Here is a 21046-nt window from a genome sequence, read left to right on the forward strand (position 1 = left end):
ATCCTGGTAGCAATATCTTGCTTCCCAAGGCTTTTACACTAAGTTATCTCTATTCTGCCCAAAAGATGTTCTTGCTACTGCAAGAGTTGGCCCTCTCTCTGTTTTCTACGCTTCCTGGTACTCTTCCGAGTTCACCAGGACGATCTCTCGGCGTAATCTCCCTTCACTCGCTTCCACCTTCTAAGTATGTAAAATCTAAGTATAAGGTGAAGAACAACTCTAAGTCTGAGGAGCAGAACCGAACCATCCGAACTCTTTAAACGAAGGTGGCCTTCGGTATTTATAGAGCTTCAGGGTGAAGAACTTTTTCTCTTGAATGATTGCACTGATAGGATTTCATTAATTCTCTGTCTAATGCGCTGCATATTTGTCACCGAAAAGTTGAATGTACTTGCCACAGTATGTCGTTAATGACTTGTCAACTTAATTCGGAATTGATCGTCACCAGCTTTCTGTCTCATCGTGATTTATTAAGCTTTCACCTAGATGCACCTACCTTGATGCTCCGACTCTATGCGGCCACCTTCTTGAACAGATTTTCATGAACGCAAACGTTCGCATAGCCTTGCGGTCGCAATCTCTTATGCGCTCAGACACTAATTTCCTTAGATCACAATTTCACCTTGCATCAACGCATTTTTCTACATAAAATATATAAGTTAGCTGTTTTAATGCGATGGACGTATGCGATCGCAATGTTGCAAACTTAATGCTTTTAAACACAATATTATATATTTTTACCATCGCAATCCTGCATTGTTTTATATCTTTGCATTATAATAACGTGCACTTCTGCCTGTTATCAATGACACCCGTGGGGGCAAGCCAAAATGAAGGTAGGAATCGTAATCAACACATAAACCAAGTGATCACAACTCCACTGCCAAATAAAGAAATGGGCATGAGTTTTAACTGAGAAAGAGCGCCTTGCTCGTAGTTTGATGTCCGCATGACACCCGTGGGGGCAAGCCAAAATGAAGGCGAGGCACTTGGATCAGGTCTCTTATACACATCTAGATGTGTATAAGAGACAGCCCATAAATAAATTATTGCAACTTCGCTGCCAAATGGGTATGAGTTTAAACTGAGAAAGAGCGCCTTGCTCGTAGTTTGATGTCCGCATGACACCCGTGGGGGCAAGCCTGTCTCTTATACACATCTAGATGTGTATAAGAGACAGGGACTAACTTGTTGTTATTGGTCTAGAATATCTAAATCGCACAAGAATAAAAATCACTTGGAAGCACCCCGGTTGGAGAAAGTTTGAAATAAATCATGTGATGTCCTAGAAATGAGAAGTTTTTTTTTTTAAGGTTAAACTTGCGGTCCCTAAAGATTAGAAATATTTTAGAAAGAGATCAGGATAGAAATTAAGAAGGCATTGGTTCATAAAATTTGAATAAGGCACCTTGAGAAGTCTAGGTTGGATAAAGGCGGTAGACTTTTTAAAGAAAATATTTAGTTTATGCTTGAGGACAAGCATTGTTTTAAATTTGGGGGTGTGATAACCGGTAGAAATACAAGTTATTATAGCTCAAATAAGTAAAACAATGAGAGAATGAGATGGCAAAATAAGCAATATCATGTCCGAAAGCATTAAACTGATAGGAATTGTGATCGCAAGCGCTCATCGCATAAAAGTGGTTAATTTACTTATTTTGTGCAGGAAAAATGTGATGGAGCAAGGGAAATTGCGATCCAAAGGAACAAGGCGTCAGCGTGCTTGAAGATTGCGATCATGAGAAGCTTCTTAAAAAGTGGCTGCATAAAGACTGCACATCAAGGTGACAGCATAATAAATCCTGATGGGATAGAAAGCTGATAAACATCGAATCCGAATTTAGTTGACAAGCCATTAAAGCCACACTATAGCAAGTACACTCAACTTTCAATGACCATTGATCGGCTCATCAGAGCAAGAGAATTGATATCGCCCATCATTGCAATCATTAGAAAGAAAGGTTGTTTCACCTTGAGCTCTATAAATACCGAAGGCCACCAGTGTAAAAAGAAAAAAAACAAGTTAGAGAGTTAGTAATTCATTCACGCATATACTCGTACATATACTTAGAGGACGGAGAAGTGCAAGGAGAGGAGGAAGCTGAGAGATCATTCCCGGACAGATCAAGAGATTGCCAAAAAGCATTACAAAGGAGAGAGGGCCAACACTTGCGAGAGCAAGAATACACATCAAAAACAGAGTTGGAGTGAAAAAGAACAGTGTAAAAGGCAACGGGAAGCAAGACATTACTTACCGGGCTTCTTATCTCTCAATTCCATTTGTTATTTTGTATTCAGTATAGAAAATGGAAATCTCATTTCAATCTATGTTCAATCTCTCCATACTTCACATGATAGCTAAATTTCTGAATGGGTTGAGAAGTACTTAGCTAGCATGACTTAAGATTTACATTTTATGCGATCATCTTGTCTTATGTATGCGTCATTCACCCTTTAGAGATACTTGAGAGAGTAGTCTAAAGATAGAATCTGACTTGAAAGAGTCAGATTAGAATCTAGGCTTGAGAGAGTCAGATTAGAATCGCATAAGCAAGAAATAGAAACTTAGACATAAGTTCTATTGCTATTAACACATCGCATGCACCCTAGAAATAGGAATGATTGTATGCAGTCACCTTGTTTTATGTGTGCATTATTCATCATCGCATAGACAAGAATAGAGGCTTAGACATAAGTCCTATCGACTTTTTCGTATACACATCGCATGCGTCCTAGAAATAGGAGTTATGGCATTCTGCATTAAGAGATGACGTGCTGGTATTTGTGTGTAGCATGATCGCATAACTTATGCATAATCTTAGGAAATGCTAGCTAGACCGCTTCTCAACCCCTTCATCGCATACTCATTGTAACTCTATGTTTTTATCAACTCTGCGTTCAACTCCATCGCATAGGAACAATTATTAATCAAAACACCATCCACTTCATTTGTTTTTACTACTGCAAGAGAATCAAATTGACTGTCTCATATTTACTTAGTAGTACCTGTGTTCGACCCTGGACTTACCAGGAAACCTAGGAAGGCTTATACTTAGGTCTGTTAGGAAAACTTGCATGATCACCGCAAACTCACACCATAACGCATCAAAAAATTACACGCATCAGTATTCGGATTCCATAGTGGAATCTACGATGCATCCTTGCTTGATGATTTTCCATACTACAGCCCCTCCATTTAGAGTGAACACTGACCCCGATGTCGATTTATAAGAATCTCTATCGGTCTGAAAATTAGAGTCTGTGTATCCTGTAAGAATCAGAACCTTATCTCCATACACGAGCATGTAGTCTCTCATTCTTCGAAGATACTTGAGGATCGTCTTGACCGCCGTCCAGTGATCAAATCTTAGATTGGACTGATACTGATTGACAATCCCTACTGCATAGCAAATGTCGAGTCTGGTACACAACATTGCATACATTAAGCTTCCTACAGCTAAAGCATAGGGAATCCGTCTCATCTTCTCAACCTCTTGAGGTGTCTTAGGACATTGATCCTTTGACAAAACGATTCAATGCCTGAAGGGTAACAAACCCCTCTTGGAATCTTGCATCCTATACCTGATCAATATTTGATCGATGTACGATGCCTGAGACAAGGCTAACCATTTGTTCTTACGATCCCGAATGATTTGGATCCTTAGAACATACTATGCCTCACCCAAATCTTTCATTTGAAACTGGGCGGCTAGCCATTTCTTAATGTCAGTCAGATACCCTACATCATTCCCAATGAGTAAGATATCATCCATATACAGTACCAGGAATGCTACTGAGTTGTTAATGATTTTCAAGACTCATCAACGTTTTAATCAAAGCCAAACGACTTGATTGCAGTATCAAATCTGATGTTCCAAGATCTAGATGCTTGTTTCAGCCCATAAATGGACCTATTAAGCTTGCAAACTTTTTGCTCTTGATCTGGAACTATGAACCCCTCTGGTTGAGTCATATATAAGGTCTCCTCAAGATTATCATTAAGAAAGGCAGTCTTGACGTCCATTTGCCATATTTTATAATCATAAAATGTGGCTATGGACAAGAGAATCTGGATAGACTTGAGCATGACAACAGGTGAGAAAGTTTTCTCATAGTCAACTCCCTCAACTTGGGTATAATAACCCTTTGCCAGGAGTCAAGCCTTAAAGGTTTGCACCTTTTCATCCACACCTCTCTTTCGCTTATAGATCCACCTACACTCAATAGGTCTTACCCCATTAGGTGGATCAACAAGCTCCCAGACATTATTGAAGTACATAGACTCCATTTCCTGGTTCATGGCCTTAACCCATTCATCTTTTCAACATCCTCTATTGCTTTCTTAAAAGACAACTGATCCTCGACACCATCATTCGAAATGGCGTTTTGGGCTTTAGTCAAACCCATGTAGCGATTCGGTGGGTTCATAACCCTTTCACTACATCGAGGCAGTCTCAACTCTTGAGCTGGTTGACTAGACGTTCTGACCTCAACAATTCTTGTTGATCTGTCGGCCTGTTCAACAACTCTTGTTGAACCCTCAGCAGTCTCAGTCTCACTAGAAATCTCACACAAAACCAGATTACTTTGTGGCTTATGATCCTGGATGTGGTCTTCTTCCAAGAAGATAGCATTTTTAGAAACAAACACTTTATTCTCACTCGGATCATAAAAGTATCCACCTCTCATTTCCTTGGGGTAGCCTACAAAGAGGCAAACCTTCGAACGCGGTTCCAACTTATTTGGATTAGTCACGAGCACATGTGCTAGACAGCCTCAAATCCTGAAATGGCATAAACTACTTTTACAGCCTCTCCATAACTTAAAAGGTGTTTCAGAAACATTTTTCGAAGGAACGTTGTTTAGGATATAACATGCAGTCTCCACTGCAAAACCCCAAAACGAGTCTGGAAAATGAGCATAACTCGTCATAGACCGAACCATGTCCAACAAAGTTTTGTTTCTCCTTTCTGATACACCATTCTGCTGAGGTGTACCAGGAGCCGAGAGTTGGGATGCAATCTCATATTCTATCATATAGTTCTGGAATGGAGGTCCATATACTCTCCATCACGATCAGATCGTAGTATTTTTATCTTCTTACCTAACAAGTTTTCAACTCCAGTCTTATACTCCTTTAACTTGTCAAGGGATTCAGACTTACGTTGCATTAGGTAGAGATACCCGTATCTTGAATAATCATCTATGAAAGAGATGAAATATTCATACCCACCCCGAGCTCTAACATTTATCGGACCACAGAGGTCTGAATGTACAAGCTCTAAGGCTTCCTTGGCTCTGTAACCTTTTCCAGTAAAAGGTAATTTGGTCATCTTGCCTTCGAGGCATGATTCACATACCGGCACGATGGTATACCCTTGTTCAATGAGACAAGAAACTGAGATTAAGTTCCTCTTAATATGAGGAACTACGAAAACATTATCCAGTAATAAATAACGTTTCAGGTCAACAAATAACTTCAGCTTGCCTACAACAACAGTTGAAACAACCTCACCAGTGCCGACTCGTAGAGTCATCTCTCCCTGTGGCAACGTTTTCCAGGAACTGAATCCTTGGTAAGAGGAACTACCATGATTAGTAGCACCCGAATCTAAGATCCAGGCAGAATTATCATTCTCTACCAAACACGTCTCCAAGATCAATAAATCAGATTTACTGTCTTTTCTCCTCTTTTGGAGAGTAGTGGGATCAGTGTCAGAACAATTGACACTACTGATTTTGTCATCTATCCCTTTATGCTCGACAAGTAAGAACTGATGTTCAAACAAATCTTGCAACGAGTCCATGATCTCACGTGCAATGACCACGTTCTCAACCCTTTTGGCCAAAACATCAGGTATGTTAGCCAAAATGTGAAGTCGGGCCAACGAATTAGCCTTCATCCACACCTCATATGCATTGTGAATACTTCGCGGTGCATCAAGGGTCGTGACTTGAGAACACTCCTCAACCATGACAAATTCGAGGTCGTTTGCCACGAAATATGTTTTTTACACGATTCTTTCCACTGTATTTAATCGATCATATTAAAAGCACTAAACAGAAATACTAACGAGTTGCTGAAAAGAAAAATACATTGACCTACGTTAGGTTTTAAGCAAATACCCATTGTAAAATAAACAACATCCAATAAGGATTTAGTAAAACTAATATGAACCCCGTGTGACATCTAGTTTCGCAATGACACTTCAAAGGTTTAGGACAAAAGTTGCCGAAGGGAGGTCAATTATCCCTCCTCTGAATTGAGAAGTTCTCAACCAGTCATTAATACCAGAATAACTCTTACTCCTATAACGATTAGCCATCATTTATTTGGCCAAAAGATCATTAACTTACTTAACAATCTCCTGCAAGTGTGACCCGCCATTTTAGGCCCTAGAGATCCGCCCCAAAAAACCAATCCGAAAGGAAAAAATCTAATTGGGGAAAAACCCAAAACGACCCTATCCATTTCTGGAGTTCACCTTGACTTGACCAACTGCACAAAACCCATCCGAAGGGGGACGCTCCCAGGGCGCCACGAGGGAGTACAGAATGATCTCACGGTGTGAACCAATGACAGACTGTCTCTTATACACATCTAGATGTGTATAAGAGACAGACTATAAACACTCTCCGTCCACCTTGATATTGACTCATACAAACACCATCCGAAGAGGGATGCTCCCAGGGCACCACGAGGCCAAGCATGAATCTCACGGTGTGAACATACAGGGAGAAACGTGAGTGGAATCATAGACATATCAGATACATCTCTTCCTCCCACTGAGTATTTTATAACCTAGGGTTTAGTTCACTTAGAAAAAACACGGCTAAGGATTTTAACTAAGTGGCTTTTTAGGTTTGCTCAAGAGTAACTTTTACCTTGGATAGTTAAACAACTTTTAATCATCATCCATTAAAATATTTAACGGAGTCTTTGATCAAAATTTTGCATGCTTGTTGAAAATCTATCTAATTCACCTTTCCAGGTAGGTTCCCAGGTAGAAGTGTTACGTTTCCGTCAATTTAAGAATCACAGCCTAGACAGAATTCGCGTTAGATAAAAGGTCCCTTATAGATAGATTTAAAACAAATTTAATATTTTATACTAATCAATTTAATCCTATTAAACCAATTTTAAAAGATCAATCTAGGTTACTAAACTCTTTAGAACCATTTAAACTTAGGTCTATCTCAATCCAATTTTAAAACCCTTTTAAAAAACTTGAGTTCACCCTAAGTCCACATGTAGCTCTTTCTTATTGATTTTAGTTCTAATTTCCTTTATAACACCTATAAATGGAAACAACCAAAACCACAATGCTAAGCTAACACATGCAAGGCATTCATAACGATTATAAACAACCTAAGTGTCATGCTCAATACACTGTTCATTCATTGCTACTTCTTTTATATAACACTTATACAAAACAGCAACAAAACAAGCAAAAGATGCTTTCATTCACCCTTAAACTATAACACTTATAATAAAAGGATGATGCATGGTAATGCTTACTGCATGCAAAATATAACTCTTATATTTCATGATGCATGCGCATGCTTTCAAGTAATTTCTTCGTGCTAGATTATAACATTTATAATACATGATGCAAGATTCACAATCTAAGGTGGGTTTTTAAACTATATGTCAAACACTTTGCCATATAAGCACCATACATCATATGTATAATAAATAAATGTTGATGAACCGGGTAAAATTGCTCAAATTCACAAAATTAAAGCTAACTATTACAAAACAAAGGAGTCTCCGGTTCAAACAAGCGAATTGGGTCTTGAACCATCTGGGCGAAGCAACGCTTCTCCAACCATCATGTACTAAACTCCCCGCGATCGTCTACACGATAGAACAAACACTTCGCTCTATCGCTTATCAATGTTTCCAGAGCTAAACGATCGTTTAGCAACGATCGTATACCTTTTACTAAGCGATGAAGGTATGAGATCGTCTAGCGCGCTCTGCACAAAGCCTGCCTTACGTGATCATCTAAACGACTACGATACGGCAAAGCACCATCGCCTAAATGTTCGCTTAGTGAGTGCCTTCATATCGTATACTGTGCGATCGTGTAGGTAGTAACTAAGTGATGAGGCTTACTAACTACATGATCATTTAGTGCGCGCCTTTTACTAAACGATGAGCATCAAATGCTCCCACTACGATCGTCTACCTCCAGCGTCTACGCGATCAGGCAACCAACGCTACGCAATAAAGTAAACGATTTACCCATCGTTTAGCATTAGCTAAACGATCGTTTAGTAAATACTACACGATCGTATAGAAAAATCTACACAATCGCTTAGATAAATCCAAACGATCATTTACCTTAGGCTACATAATACGACCAACACTTGGTCTTCTTCCTCGTTGAGAGCCGCATCTCCATGTTTTGAAACTTCATCACAAACGACTTGACTAACCAAACTCTTTGAATTACAGACTCGATTGCATGTTAATTATGCCCAAAAAACATAGGGGTCCTTACAAATTAACACTTTGTAATTGAAGAAAGCTTTAACCAAAGGAAATTAAACCCAAAAACATTCATCAACTCCATCTACAAATGCATTTAACAATTAAATACAAATGTAGAAAACCCATCAAGATTGTAAAAGAAGTTCAAAACAGAATTGAAATTTGGAATATCAGAACAACCTGGCTCTGATACCAATTGTAGGAAATTGAACACGAGGATTTCCATGAGCAAGAGAAAGATCATTCCAAATTACAATCGTATATGAACTTTACAATTACAATCCCAAACGGAAACATATGGTTATGCAAAATATATAAATTACAGCATGCTATACATATGATCAAGGACAAGAGTAACACACTTTTGTTGACTCATCTTCAAGCTCCTTGATCACGAATGCTCAATCACAGCAACACAGTTCCACGCGAACGCTCGTCCAACACGACCGCTACATTACACAAACCCCGCGCACTCGAACTAAGTGATTTCCAAAGTCACGAACCGCCCAATCACCACGAACGGCCTCCACAGAACCTTGACAGTGTCGATTTGAGTAAGACACCACCAAGAAGGCTACCTTGGTATTCTTGATGTGAGAATCCAGAGGGTGGGTTCTGTGTGGACTTGGTTTGAGGCAGAAGACCAGAAGAAACACAATTGTGTAAACGATTGAGCAAGTGGGAGATGGAATAACCTATCGTATAGGTTGATGCCCAATCGTTTAGGAAAAGCTAAACGATCGTCTAGCAAAAGTTATGAGATCGTTTAGCTTATCGCTTAGCTCAATGTCTATCGCTTACTAACACTCCACGATCGTTTAGCTCACTCCAAGTTGTCGCTTAGTAAATCCAATTTACTTGACAACTTCCCGTGAGAATTTTTCCAAGATTGGAAATCTCAAATCATCAATTTTACCAACATTACTAAAATTAGGAAAATATTTTTTCTTTTATCTCACGGTTACCATGAAACTACCAATAACCTCTCACTCAATTGGTTATTAGAGAAAAAGAGATAATTATCCAATAATTAATATTATTATAAATATAAATGATAACTAACTTACCATAATATATTTATAACCTATAGTTTTAATATTTCATCTCATGAAACATACAAACCATAGCTCTTTTTCTATTCCATGGCACTTAATATAAATCAACTTTACATTAATCCTCCACTTGATGTATCTCATACACCATACCGATCATATCATATATAATAGAATTACCTCTTGTCAATTTAAACATTTCAAATCAACACCAAGAACTGATCCTCAACTTGAATCCATTGAGCTACCAAGGGGACCTTATGGATCTGTAGGTCGAAGCTCCAACGGTACGTGAATAACTGACTAAACTCTTTAATCACGAGATCCACCATCTGTTAACTACCAGGCACTCCACTAAAGGCCGACAACTGAACTCTCCTTACCACAGATATATTGTGTGTCCATCTTAACCAATCAACAGAGCGACAACCCTTCACAGATTGCTCGTAAGTATAGCTCGGCCAATAACCGTTATGCCCCTGTAGTTACATCTAACTCCTTAAGTACCACTGACCCTCTAATAAACATAAGTCATAGTCCTACTATCACTAAGTACTTTCTTCCAAAGAGAAGTTGTGGCCACTATGTTCAAGCCCCATAATCAGCCCTTAAGTGAGCAATCTATCTACTTATCCCTGCTTCGAAAAAGGAGTGAATTCCATCTTGTGTATTGAGTTTCCAGGTCCCAAATCAGACAAGTCCCTAAAAAGGTAGGCATGTTAAGTTGGCAATATGGCCACTCTCACCCATACTAATCAAAGAACCGCCCTCAATGGCAGGAGTTTCCAAAACACTCGGGATTGAGGTCATGTCACCTATAGTCGTTTAGGTGAGATGTAAGTCTCCAGTATCAACAGCGTTATATACAAAGTCTAGTCATCTCATGGTCCGGTCTTATACAAACTCTTTGTATAGGACACCCCCGTTCGCATGTCTCCACATGAATAGTCAGGATCTACCATCTGTAGTAGTTTACAACACTTGCAAACCTCTACAAAGCGGACCGTATCCGTAGTGTCACCAGGATCAGATATCCCACCTTAATCCTTATACTACATATCTATTTAGGTTATCACTTAAGGCATGATCCATTTGTATATCACATATACATGCGTAAGTTTACATAAGATAACCATGGAGCTTTGTTTATTGGATATGAGTAAATACCAGAATGAAATAACAATATTTTATTCATCAAACAATGTGTATCATTACAAACAATGAGACTCCGAAAGAATTAGGACACCAATCCCAACAAGCTAATCGTTGTACACGATGGAACCAAATTATTAAACAATAGACAAAGAGCTTTTCAACTTTGCCTCTTCGTATTCTTTTCTTACATTGAAGGGGCAGCATGCCCGATTTATACATTGTTCCCTATTTTAGGGATTCAAAGAATTAAAAAATTATATACTAAATGATTAATAAAATGAGGACACATGGTCCAATACATGAAGAAAGAATATTTGTTTGTTATCACCCAATCCTAACAGAAATCTGAAGCACTAAATGAATAATCTTTCATGACTCACCTCAGTGACATGGCATTTTACTGTTACAACATGAGAATTATGAATTTGTCGCATTTACTATTATTGTTTCTATTATCGTTACTGTTTGACACTAAATGGTAACGATAGCGATGGTAACGATAATGATAATGGTTATAATAAATGTGATAAATTCATAAGTAAACGTGATAACAAACAAGCGATTGTGGTCTATTAAGATTAATCAAATCTCATTACGATCATACTAATTTTCATTACATATTAGTAAATATAGCCTTAAAACAAACTTAAAGAATTAAAGTGTAATTTTCATGAAACATAATAATAATAAAATTTTAAAAATTTGAAATATAATTTTAAGGGGGAAAATAAAGAAATGGTTCGAAATAACACCTTTAAGTTTTTACCTTACAAAACTAGCACCCTTTTTTAAAACTGCTTTTCTCGATCCATCTTTGGCAATATCGACCACTAAGATTTAGTTTTAAAAGTTGATTTTTTTTAACTTATTGATTGTAAGGGCCAAATTAGGTTTTTTCTAACTTATTAATTATTTTGGCCCTTTTGGACCTTTCTCGGTATATAATCTTATACCAAATCTAATATATATTCTTAAATTTTCTCCATAGTCGATTATATTTACCAAATAATAAAATCTTATGTAATTTTTTAAATCTTTATCCAAATTTCTAATTTCCAAATCAATTTATCAATTATCCAAATGAATTATTTTAGATGGATCTCAGGCCGATCATCCATCTGAAAAAAAAAATCTAATTGATAAACTCATTTGGAAATTTATAAATTCATATAATCTTGAAAACAGAAATTGGCCTAAGATTACATAAGAATTGAATATAATATTTGGTAAAGATAACCGAATCTGGAGAAAATTTAAAAACATATAAGATTTGGATAGATTATCTAAAATTTGGAAAAATTACTAAAATCTCGGCATTTAATCTCATCAAGATGTACCCAGAAAGGCCTAAAAAGGTCAAAACAATCGATAAGTTAGAAAAAGTAAATTTTTGGTTAATTTATAAAAATTGTCTTTAAACTTTATACTTTGTGTCAAAAATGCCCCTGAAGTTTCAAAAGTTTCAAAAATGCCCTTAAACTTTCAAAAAAGTACATAAAATATCCCGTTAGTTTTAGATGGAAACCGTTAAAATTTTGTTTCAAAAATACCTCTGAACTTTCAAAATATTTCAAGAATACTCTTAACTTAATAAAAGTTCAAAAATATCTCAACCGTTAGTATTTGAACAAAAACCGTTAATTCTTGGGAACAAAAACGACTTTAAAAAATTTAAAAAAATGCTCCTACCGATCAATTTGTTTGAAGTTTTTTATGTTCGAAAAGAATTAGTTTTCAAATAAATTATATAGATATCCTCATTATTTTTTCATATATGTACTCTCATATTTCTCTTAATTTTCCAATTTTTATCTTGCACCAAGTTTCTCCACAACCAAAACATACCAAAACGCTGCAACGCTGAAGACCCCCTCATGAAGCGTCTCGGAGAGCAAATTGGAAGGAGTGCCTCTTCATGTGTGCGTATCAAATGGAGAGCGTTGTGGCGCCGCAAGGTAGCACTACAATGCTTGCCTAGCAGACTGTCTCTGTGGATGGCGCCGCCCACAAGTGTCGTAGCATTTAAGCAACGTCGTGCCTCCCCTTTCTCGATTTCACTATTTTGTCTCTCGTTGCTTGCTAATTACTCCATTTAAGCCTGAATTGCATCCGAAAACATCCAGACAACTTCTTTTGCTCGATAACCTATCTAAGAATCAAAATAAATATTAAATTCCTAAGAACCAACACAATTTAGGCTGATATTTTTTTAATTTGACTATTTATAGTTTTAATATGTTTCAAGTGGAGATTTTGATTTTGAAATTTTGTAAAATTTTGTGTTATTTTATGTTTTAACTCAAAATTTTTATTTTTATTTTGGTTGTTTAAAAAATTGGTGTAAACTAGGAATTGGAAAATTAAGAGAAATATGGGAGTACACTTATGAGCAAAATGAGAATATCTATATAATTTATTTTAAATTGGTTCTTTTCGAATTTAAGAAAATTTCAAATAAATTGATCACAATGAACATTTTTTTTTTTAAGTCATTTTTGTCACGGAAATTAACGGTTTCTCTTCAAATACTAACGATGGAGGTAATTTTAAATTTTTATTAAGTTAAGGTTATTTTTAAAACATTTTGAAAGTTCAAGGATATTTTTGAAACAAAATTTTAACAATTTTCATCCAAAACATTCAGTAAGGGTTTTTTTTTTAACTATTTTTAAAAGTTTAAGAATATTTTTGAAACTTTTGAAATATTTTTGATACAAAGTGTAAAGTTCCCTGACATTTTTTTTATAATTTAACCTAATTTTTTTTAATTACATCTCGGTAGTCGATCTCGCCTCAAATCGGAAAAAAAGTTGTCTTAACTTTTGAAAATGGAACAATTTCCAAAAAAAAAATCTTATATTCTCCCCACGGCGCACCCTTTCCCCTTCTCTTCGCCATTCCGCCTTTCCCCTGCCCGCCGACCTCAACGCCACTGGCCGAGATCACCGCCACCCAACGACGGTATATATTGCATCATCAGCAGTGATCGAACTCAGGTTTTGCATCCCTTGCTCTTTCATTTTACGTCTTTTTGTTTTGTTTTTTTTCCAGCTTTTAATCGTTTTTCCCCCTTCTTTTGTTCTTGGTCGATTTGATTTGGTTTAGATCTGTTGAGAATTCATGATTTGGAGATGGATTATGACGCCCACCCCCATTTTCCCTACCCTTTTCTAATCTGTTGCGAACGAACAACTTCCTATTCTGATCTTGAAATTAAATTCAATTACGTGTTGCCTTAGAAACCCTAATTTTGGCTATCGCACTCTTCTTCTTTTTCTTCCTGGTTACTCTTAGCGGAATCTCTGGAAGTTGCTTGGCGAATTTATTTTTTCGTATGATATTGTGTCAATTTTATGAAGAATCTGCCTTGTGCATCCAATTATTATTACAGGCACTTATTTCTAAAATTTTATAGCCTGCAGGTGAATTACAATCTTAGTTTCTTAGATTTGGTGATTATGGGAGGTCATGGAGGTTTAAATATTCTTCCCCAAAAGCGATGGAATGTGTATAACTATGAGAACAGAGAGAAAGTACGGCGAGATGAAGAAGCAGCAGCCAAAGAAGAACAGCTTAAACGCGAGCAGGCTAGGAAACGGGACGCTGAGTTTCGTCTCGAGCAGCTTCGTACCGCACGGGGTTTAGCTGCGGTAATTGACACTGCAAAGCCTGTAGAAACAGATCTGAAACCTGGTCACATAAATCTATTTGAAGGCATCAAGATTTTTGACCCAGTCAAGGGTTCAGAAAATGGGGGAGTTGAAGATGGGTCTAAGAGGAAGAGGATGAAGAAGGAAGAAGTCGAAAAAAAGGTCATCACACCTGAAGATGAGAAGTATAAGTTAGGTTATGGTGTTGCTGGAAAAGGAGTCAAATTGCCATGGTACCTTGAGAGGCCCGGCAAGGATGATGCCGAGAGTGACGAAAATGATGGATCTTCGAGAGTAGGGAGTGGAAATGTAAAAAAGGGAGAAAAGAAGACATTGGAAGAATTGAGGGCCGAGCGTCTGAAACGAGAACAGAAGGAGAAGGGAAGGGAGCGTGCTTTAATCGCAGGCCGGAAGAGTGGAACAGCTTCAAGGGAAGGAGATTCATCTTCTAGGAGGTAAGCATATGCTAAGCTAACAACAATTTTCTTGTCATTGTTCTTTACTTTAGAGAGCTCATGTTACATTATTTCTCAAGTCACATAGTATTCAACTTATAATGGGATTCTAGAATCTAGATGATTAGATCATAGGGAGCCTATTTTTTTCGGCAAGCTTCAATTCCACATGAAAACGAACTAAAACTTATGTTACTTACATTTATCAGGTAACTGTTAGATCAGTCAAATTAACATTCACTTTTCTGTAGCTAGCAATTTTGTTGAATCATGTTCTATCACTACATTTCATTCACCTAGCTGCATTTCGGATCATATAGACCCTATTGATGGGTTTTGGACGTGCTAACGTATAAGCATGCTTGGAAGAATAAAGCATCTGCCCTTGCTATGCAGGTGGAAATCCAGAAGATAAAGACGTAGGTTTTCTGGATTATGATATCATCTTGGTTTTAGCTCAGTTTTTGAAGGATGCTGACTTCCGAGTATAATGAGATATCGTTTCAAGTGCAAATCCCATGTGCAAACTCTAAAGAGGATTGCTTTATGTTCAAAGGCCTCCCGAAAAACTTGATACCGTGGCTAAAATTTATGCCTAGTGAAATTTGTAATTTGCAGTTCATTTGGACAAGATTTGTGTACATAGAAGGTAACGTTCATCATTGAGATACCAATGACCATGACCATATCAATTCTTTCTCCCCTCACCTTGGTCGGCTTGTGCAAGATCTTTGTAAAAACATTATGGTTGTAATAGCTCTTTCGGTTGTTACTTGTGATGTTGTCGATGTTCTTGCAAGTCAAAATGTGATCAGAAGAATATGCTCTGTGCCTTCATATTAGTACGAAAAAATGTTCTGTGCCTTCTGAAGAAGGTTATCAAACGCCCCAGCTAAAATGCAGTTTGTTCAAATAACATAATTAAATGGTAAATTATCACCATCAATCATCTTTTGAACTGTTGGTCTGCTAGAGAGAGCTATTCCATAGAAAAAGCTTCGCGGGTGATTTGAGTTAGTGTAAAATATAAACTTCAAATTAGGTGGGGTAGGTTTGATTTGAAAAGATTTCCTTTTTTAACTAACAAGCTGCATTAAGAGAACTTGCACTCAAATTGATATATATGTTCAAGATTAGATGAACACTTTTACACTGGTAACCATCTGTATCTTGACATCGAGCAAATTTGTTAACTAAACACATTTACCTTTCAATTCTTGAATTCATTCTACAAATCGAATCCGAGAAGGAAACACTCACCAAGAACATTAATATCTATTTTTTATGACAACTCTAATCAAGATGCAAACTGGAAGGGAAAACAAAAACTAGAGATAAGAATAACATGTTGAAAATCTTTGTGAAAGAAATGCTGGACAATTGGGGATGTAAAATTATTAAATCAACGGTTTCACAAAATATAACAAGTTGGATGGCAGGAGAGGCGGAGGGAGAAAAAATAGAAAAGGAAAAAAAAAAAAGGAAAGGAAAAAAAAAAAAAAAAGAAAAACTCTTTTAAGTTACAGAAAGAGTGTGCTACCTTGCAAATTCAGCAACTACAAATTCTTGAACACCACCTAACAATTTGCTACTTCAACAAATTAAAACTTGCTACAGATCCACCCACTGAACATTAGTAGTTCCCTTTCCTTAGAAATTATAATGATATAAATCCAGTTTGCTGCAAAGAGATTCTCAAGTCTTCTTAATAATATAGCCAAAGAAGATTCCGATCAATCCGACTAATATGACGAACAAGAAGGAGACGCCACCAGCATTTTTCCTGCTATCATGCTTCAAAAGTTCCTGCACAATGCAAACCTAGACTATAAGAAACTAATGTAACCCTGGTATTCTAATAGTCCACGAAAATGAGAATCAAAGTTGAGCGTAATCTTATTTGCAACCGTACAAAGAAAGTTGAATGTTATAGTAAATATTTCATTTGCGTAATAGTCAAAAGGTATTTGCAAGTATATCTCAAAAGTAAAGTTGTTTCCACGTAATTAATATACGAAACTTCTTGAGAAAAATTGCATCTAGTGAAGCTTCAAATCATCCCTCTTCTTACCAATTCCTGACGAAGTTTGTTATTCTGTTGCAAGGCATTATTCTTTTCCTCTGTGAGTTTTGCTATGAGGGCTCTAGCCTGCACGTATTGAGTAGCCATCAATAAGCATCCTGCTAGAAAGAAAGTATAACATCGAATACACAAAAACACACACACATGAACACAAACCATCAGTGCAGTGCTGAATAATTTAAAAACATCTGAGAAGCATGATAAAGGTTTGAGAACATGGCACAAACAGAGAAGAAAAACAACATTTTTGTTTGAAGGAACAAGGAGAACAAGAGATCCAAACGTCATTGGACTTATGAATTACGGACCAAGGTACTTTTCAGGTTTCAACAAAGAATTTTGAAGCAAAGGGAAGGAGTTCCCATATTAAAAGCTGAAAAGAAACTATATCTTGAAAGATTGAAGCAGTTTGTCTATTGTTAAAAGGGGGCAGATACCATGTCCTTAGCTTAGCTTAGGCATCTTTGGGCAAAGAGAGTTACAATTGATTAGTTGTGTAAGAAAATTTAGTTGGGTAGTGATGCCAAGGAACAGAGTTTCTGTGGAATTTGATAACATTCAATGAACAAGCAAACCAAACTGAATGCATAAAACATACTTTAGAGAATCAACTAGTTGCCAGGAAACTTTGGAAAGAGTTCTAATACAAGGCAAGAAGACAAGAATATAGCATCATTCTATCATAGATAAAGCATCGTTTAAGTCAACAGTTTGGAAAGGTTCTCTCCAAGTGGATGATGTATCCTAACCTAAATATTTATTTGGTACTGGAAAAAAGAAAAAAAATATTTAATGGTGACGGTCCTGGCTTGAACTTATGACCTCAAAATATGATCAAAGATCATATATACGCGACAAACCATTATAAGAAATCCATACAAAAAAAATACTCAGCATGTTTAAACAAAATCTCAAAAGTAAATCTTCAAGTATTACAAATATGCAAAGGAAGTTGCATCCATCTGTACGTTAACACTAGGAGGAACTTCTATATCGAAACATAATGCTTTCAGTTAAGATTAGAATGCAATAAAATATGCTGATGTATAGCTAACCAGTTTGAGCAATCTTTGCAAAACAAATACTTCAATCACGTAACAAGTTCACCCAAAACTTCACAGGTGTATGGTCAACTACTTCTGTCCCAAGCAAATTTTATTGTTTACTGCTCAGAGTGACACTCCAATCACAAGGTCATATTAGGAGAAAAATTTAAATACATCAGAAGATATGCACATAAACCAGGCATCAGAATTACAGAAAAGAAAAGAGAGAATCATCCATATATCTGCAGGCATAAAATTTCACACCAATAGCATACCAACGATCATCCTATTTTTTTACCTCTGCAGATTTATCCAGGGGCTCCGACCGTTCAACATATCCCCTTGTAGCCTGCAAACAGAAGGTGAAGGTATGTCAATCAACTGTGCTGAAGAACGAAAAGGAAACAAAGAGAACCCAACTACTCACAGTATTCAAGTCAGCATCATTGAAGTTTCCATTCTCTGAAACGGAACCTCTTGGGGAGGACCCTTCTTCAGAACCTTCTGGTACTGGAGAAGGTGGTTGAGGTGGAGAAACATAAACAACTTTCAATTTGAATTCCTCAACCACATGCCCAGCCTCTTTATTAAACTGCAAACCATACGCCCATAAATAAAAGTAAAATGCTAATACTAACCATAAGCTCAAAACGTTGACACTATATTTACCATTTCTGCGGTAATATCCTTTGCAGTTGCGCCATCAAATGTTTTGACACTCTGAAGGAGGAATTTGTCTTTGCATTGCATATCAGCAGGAGCCTCTTTCTGGGCTTGCATGGTGACTACACAACAAAGTACTCCCTATATCAGTAACCAAAAAAAACTTATTTGAAAATTAAATACTACGAATTACAACAGTTGATATTGGCATTTGTCACCTATAACGTCGCATGTTGACCGTGGCGAGACAATTCCAGTGTTTGGGCGAACACAGTACTTTTTAGGGTTCGTAGTTTTCACCTAGAAAAAGATCAATTTCATGTTAAGCGGACAAAAGACGTAGAAAAAAGTATTCAAATACAAACTAATTGAAAATCGACGAAATTAACAAATTTCACAACGTGATCTGGCGCCAGAAAGATACATCAAGAGAGAAGGTAGGTAAAAATAAGAGAGAAGAAAGTGAAGACGCCAACATTCCAAATCCAGAACAGCTTAATACTACGAGTACCAAAGCCTTTCACAGTAGAAAAAGATCAATTACGCAAATCAAACAAATTGAATCATACCCAAAAGGATTCAAACAGAGAGAAACAAGACACGCACCTTAAATGCAACGCAGCTCTCGGTCTTGTTAGACAATTGAAGGGAACAAGAGATCTGCTTCTTCAATTCGACTAACGAGAAAGAAACAAAGAAAACAAAACAAATTAAGCAGAAATGAAATTAAAACAAAAAACAAAAAAGATCCCTCAAAAGATTACAGATCCACAAGAAGGAAATCAGTCCCTCCTTCCACATCCCAGAAAAGAAAAAAAGATGAACTCACAGGGAAACTTGAGCTCGAGAGGTTCGATGCTGAGGAGTTCTCCCGTACTCATTGTTGAGAAGAGTGAAGCAGGATCAAAAAAAGGGAAGATGAAATCAAAGAGATTATAGAAAAAGAGAATCTGGAAATGAGTTTTGCTTGAGAGCAAGTTTCGCGAACAGATCGAGAAAAGAGAGGAGCAACAATGGCGAACGTGCTGCGGACAGGAGAAGGGAGAAGCAAAACACGTGCCGCACAGACCAAGTAATACTGTTACTAACTCTTTCCCTTTCCTTTCTTTAGCCAATTCTTCATTTTTCATGGGCCTTTGGCCCATTATGCCTCTCCAGCCCATTTTCACTTGGTCCATTGGACTTTTCGTCTTCCTGACCAACTAGAAAAGGTAAAATTACAATTTTAGTCTCAATTCTTAAAAAAAAAAAAAAAAAAAAACAAGAAACTGTTTAAAATAAAAGCACTCATCTTGGTTACATTTTCTCAAAAGTGATTTTACAAAAAAAAAAAAAAAAAAAAAAAAAAAAAAGAGTTTAGTTTTCCATTAATTAAAGTGCTTATATTAATTGGTTGTCAAAGTCTCGAAAGTGATTTTTATACCAAAAAAAAAAAATGTTTAGTTTGCCATTAATTAAAGTGTTTATATTAATTGGTTGTCAAAGTTAATTGTTGAAGTTGGTGGACGGAGTTGATAGTTGTAAAGTAGCCGCTAATGGTGATTTTGTCATTGGGTTGGTTGAGGGAGGTGATCATGGCAACCCATGGGGAAGTGAGGAGCGAAATAGTATGAGGGTGTTTTGGTAATTTTATATATTATGAAAATTAGAGAGATAAATTAACTCTTTAAACATTCAATCATCCTTATTCTTCCTTTTTTTTTTTTTTTTTTGATAAACGTACGAAACAAATCACTGATCTCAAAGATTTATACCAGTTGAGTTGTGTTCATGTTGGTCAAAAATTATTATTTTAATAATTTATTAAAGAATTTCTTTCAAACTAGCTTATTTCACAAACTCAATTTTTTTAAAAGTTATTTTGAGTGGTTGCTAAACATTCCAAAAATATCTTTTTAAAATAAAATATACTTGGAAAATTAAAGCAAACACGTCCTGAATCTATGAACTTCAGAAGTGTTGAATACTTAAACTCTAAAAATTATCTAATGAGTCTTTGAGTTCTTAATTACGTGTCCAATAGTTTCATAAATTAAAATTTGAAAATTTATTAAACATTTTTAACATTTATGATTATATTAAGCACGAAATTGAAAGTTCAAAAACACATTACACACTCTCTAAAAAGCTCAAGAACCAAATAGTCATCACCTTGTAAAAGACTAAAAGTCCAAATATTAATTTTGAAATTGTAAGAAAAATATTAATTTAAATTTGGTAAAAAATAAATTGATGATACTTTTATGGAAATTCTTTATTTGAACTAGTGATTATTATAATGGCTACTCATTTACCTATTTTGCTAAAGAGAACTAAAACGACTGATAACCAATGGCAAGTCATTTAATGGTTCATGATTTCGATTTTCATTGAAAAATGAACTATATATGCAATAATGCAATTACTTAAATGATATATTTACAAATATGTTTATGGTGTAAATCA

At 36.3% G+C, this 21046-nt stretch overlaps 2 protein-coding genes across 3 annotated transcripts; one reads left to right on the forward strand and one right to left on the reverse strand.

Moving 5' to 3' along the window:
* The first annotated feature begins 13530 nt into the window (after positions 1 to 13530).
* On the forward strand, positions 13531 to 15615 carry LOC120067256 (leukocyte receptor cluster member 1 homolog). 2 transcript variants are annotated; one of them, XM_039018781.1, is made up of 3 exons: positions 13531 to 13700; positions 14127 to 14809; positions 15206 to 15615. In XM_039018781.1, the coding sequence occupies exons 1-3, from the start codon at positions 13533 to 13535 to the stop codon at positions 15222 to 15224; spliced, it is 870 nt and encodes a 289-aa protein (XP_038874709.1). In that variant the 5' UTR covers positions 13531 to 13532; the 3' UTR covers positions 15225 to 15615. The 2 variants fall into 2 exon arrangements, with proteins under 2 accessions (XP_038874709.1, XP_038874710.1); XM_039018782.1 differs by having other exon boundaries at positions 13568 to 13700; positions 14120 to 14809.
* A 551-nt stretch (positions 15616 to 16166) lies between these two features.
* On the reverse strand, positions 16167 to 19672 carry LOC120067257 (vesicle-associated protein 1-2). Its single transcript, XM_039018784.1, has 8 exons — positions 19431 to 19672; positions 19208 to 19278; positions 18820 to 18901; positions 18608 to 18723; positions 18366 to 18530; positions 18237 to 18287; positions 16881 to 16958; positions 16167 to 16615 (listed from the first exon to the last, which is right to left on the reverse strand). Exons 1-8 carry the CDS (start codon positions 19480 to 19482, stop codon positions 16505 to 16507), a joined length of 726 nt encoding a protein of 241 aa, XP_038874712.1. The 5' UTR covers positions 19483 to 19672; the 3' UTR covers positions 16167 to 16504.
* Between the last annotated feature and the right edge of the window lie 1374 nt (positions 19673 to 21046).

This window comes from Benincasa hispida, chromosome 12, assembly GCF_009727055.1.
Source record: "Benincasa hispida cultivar B227 chromosome 12, ASM972705v1, whole genome shotgun sequence".
In the NCBI taxonomy this organism is placed as follows: Eukaryota; Viridiplantae; Streptophyta; class Magnoliopsida; order Cucurbitales; family Cucurbitaceae; genus Benincasa; species Benincasa hispida.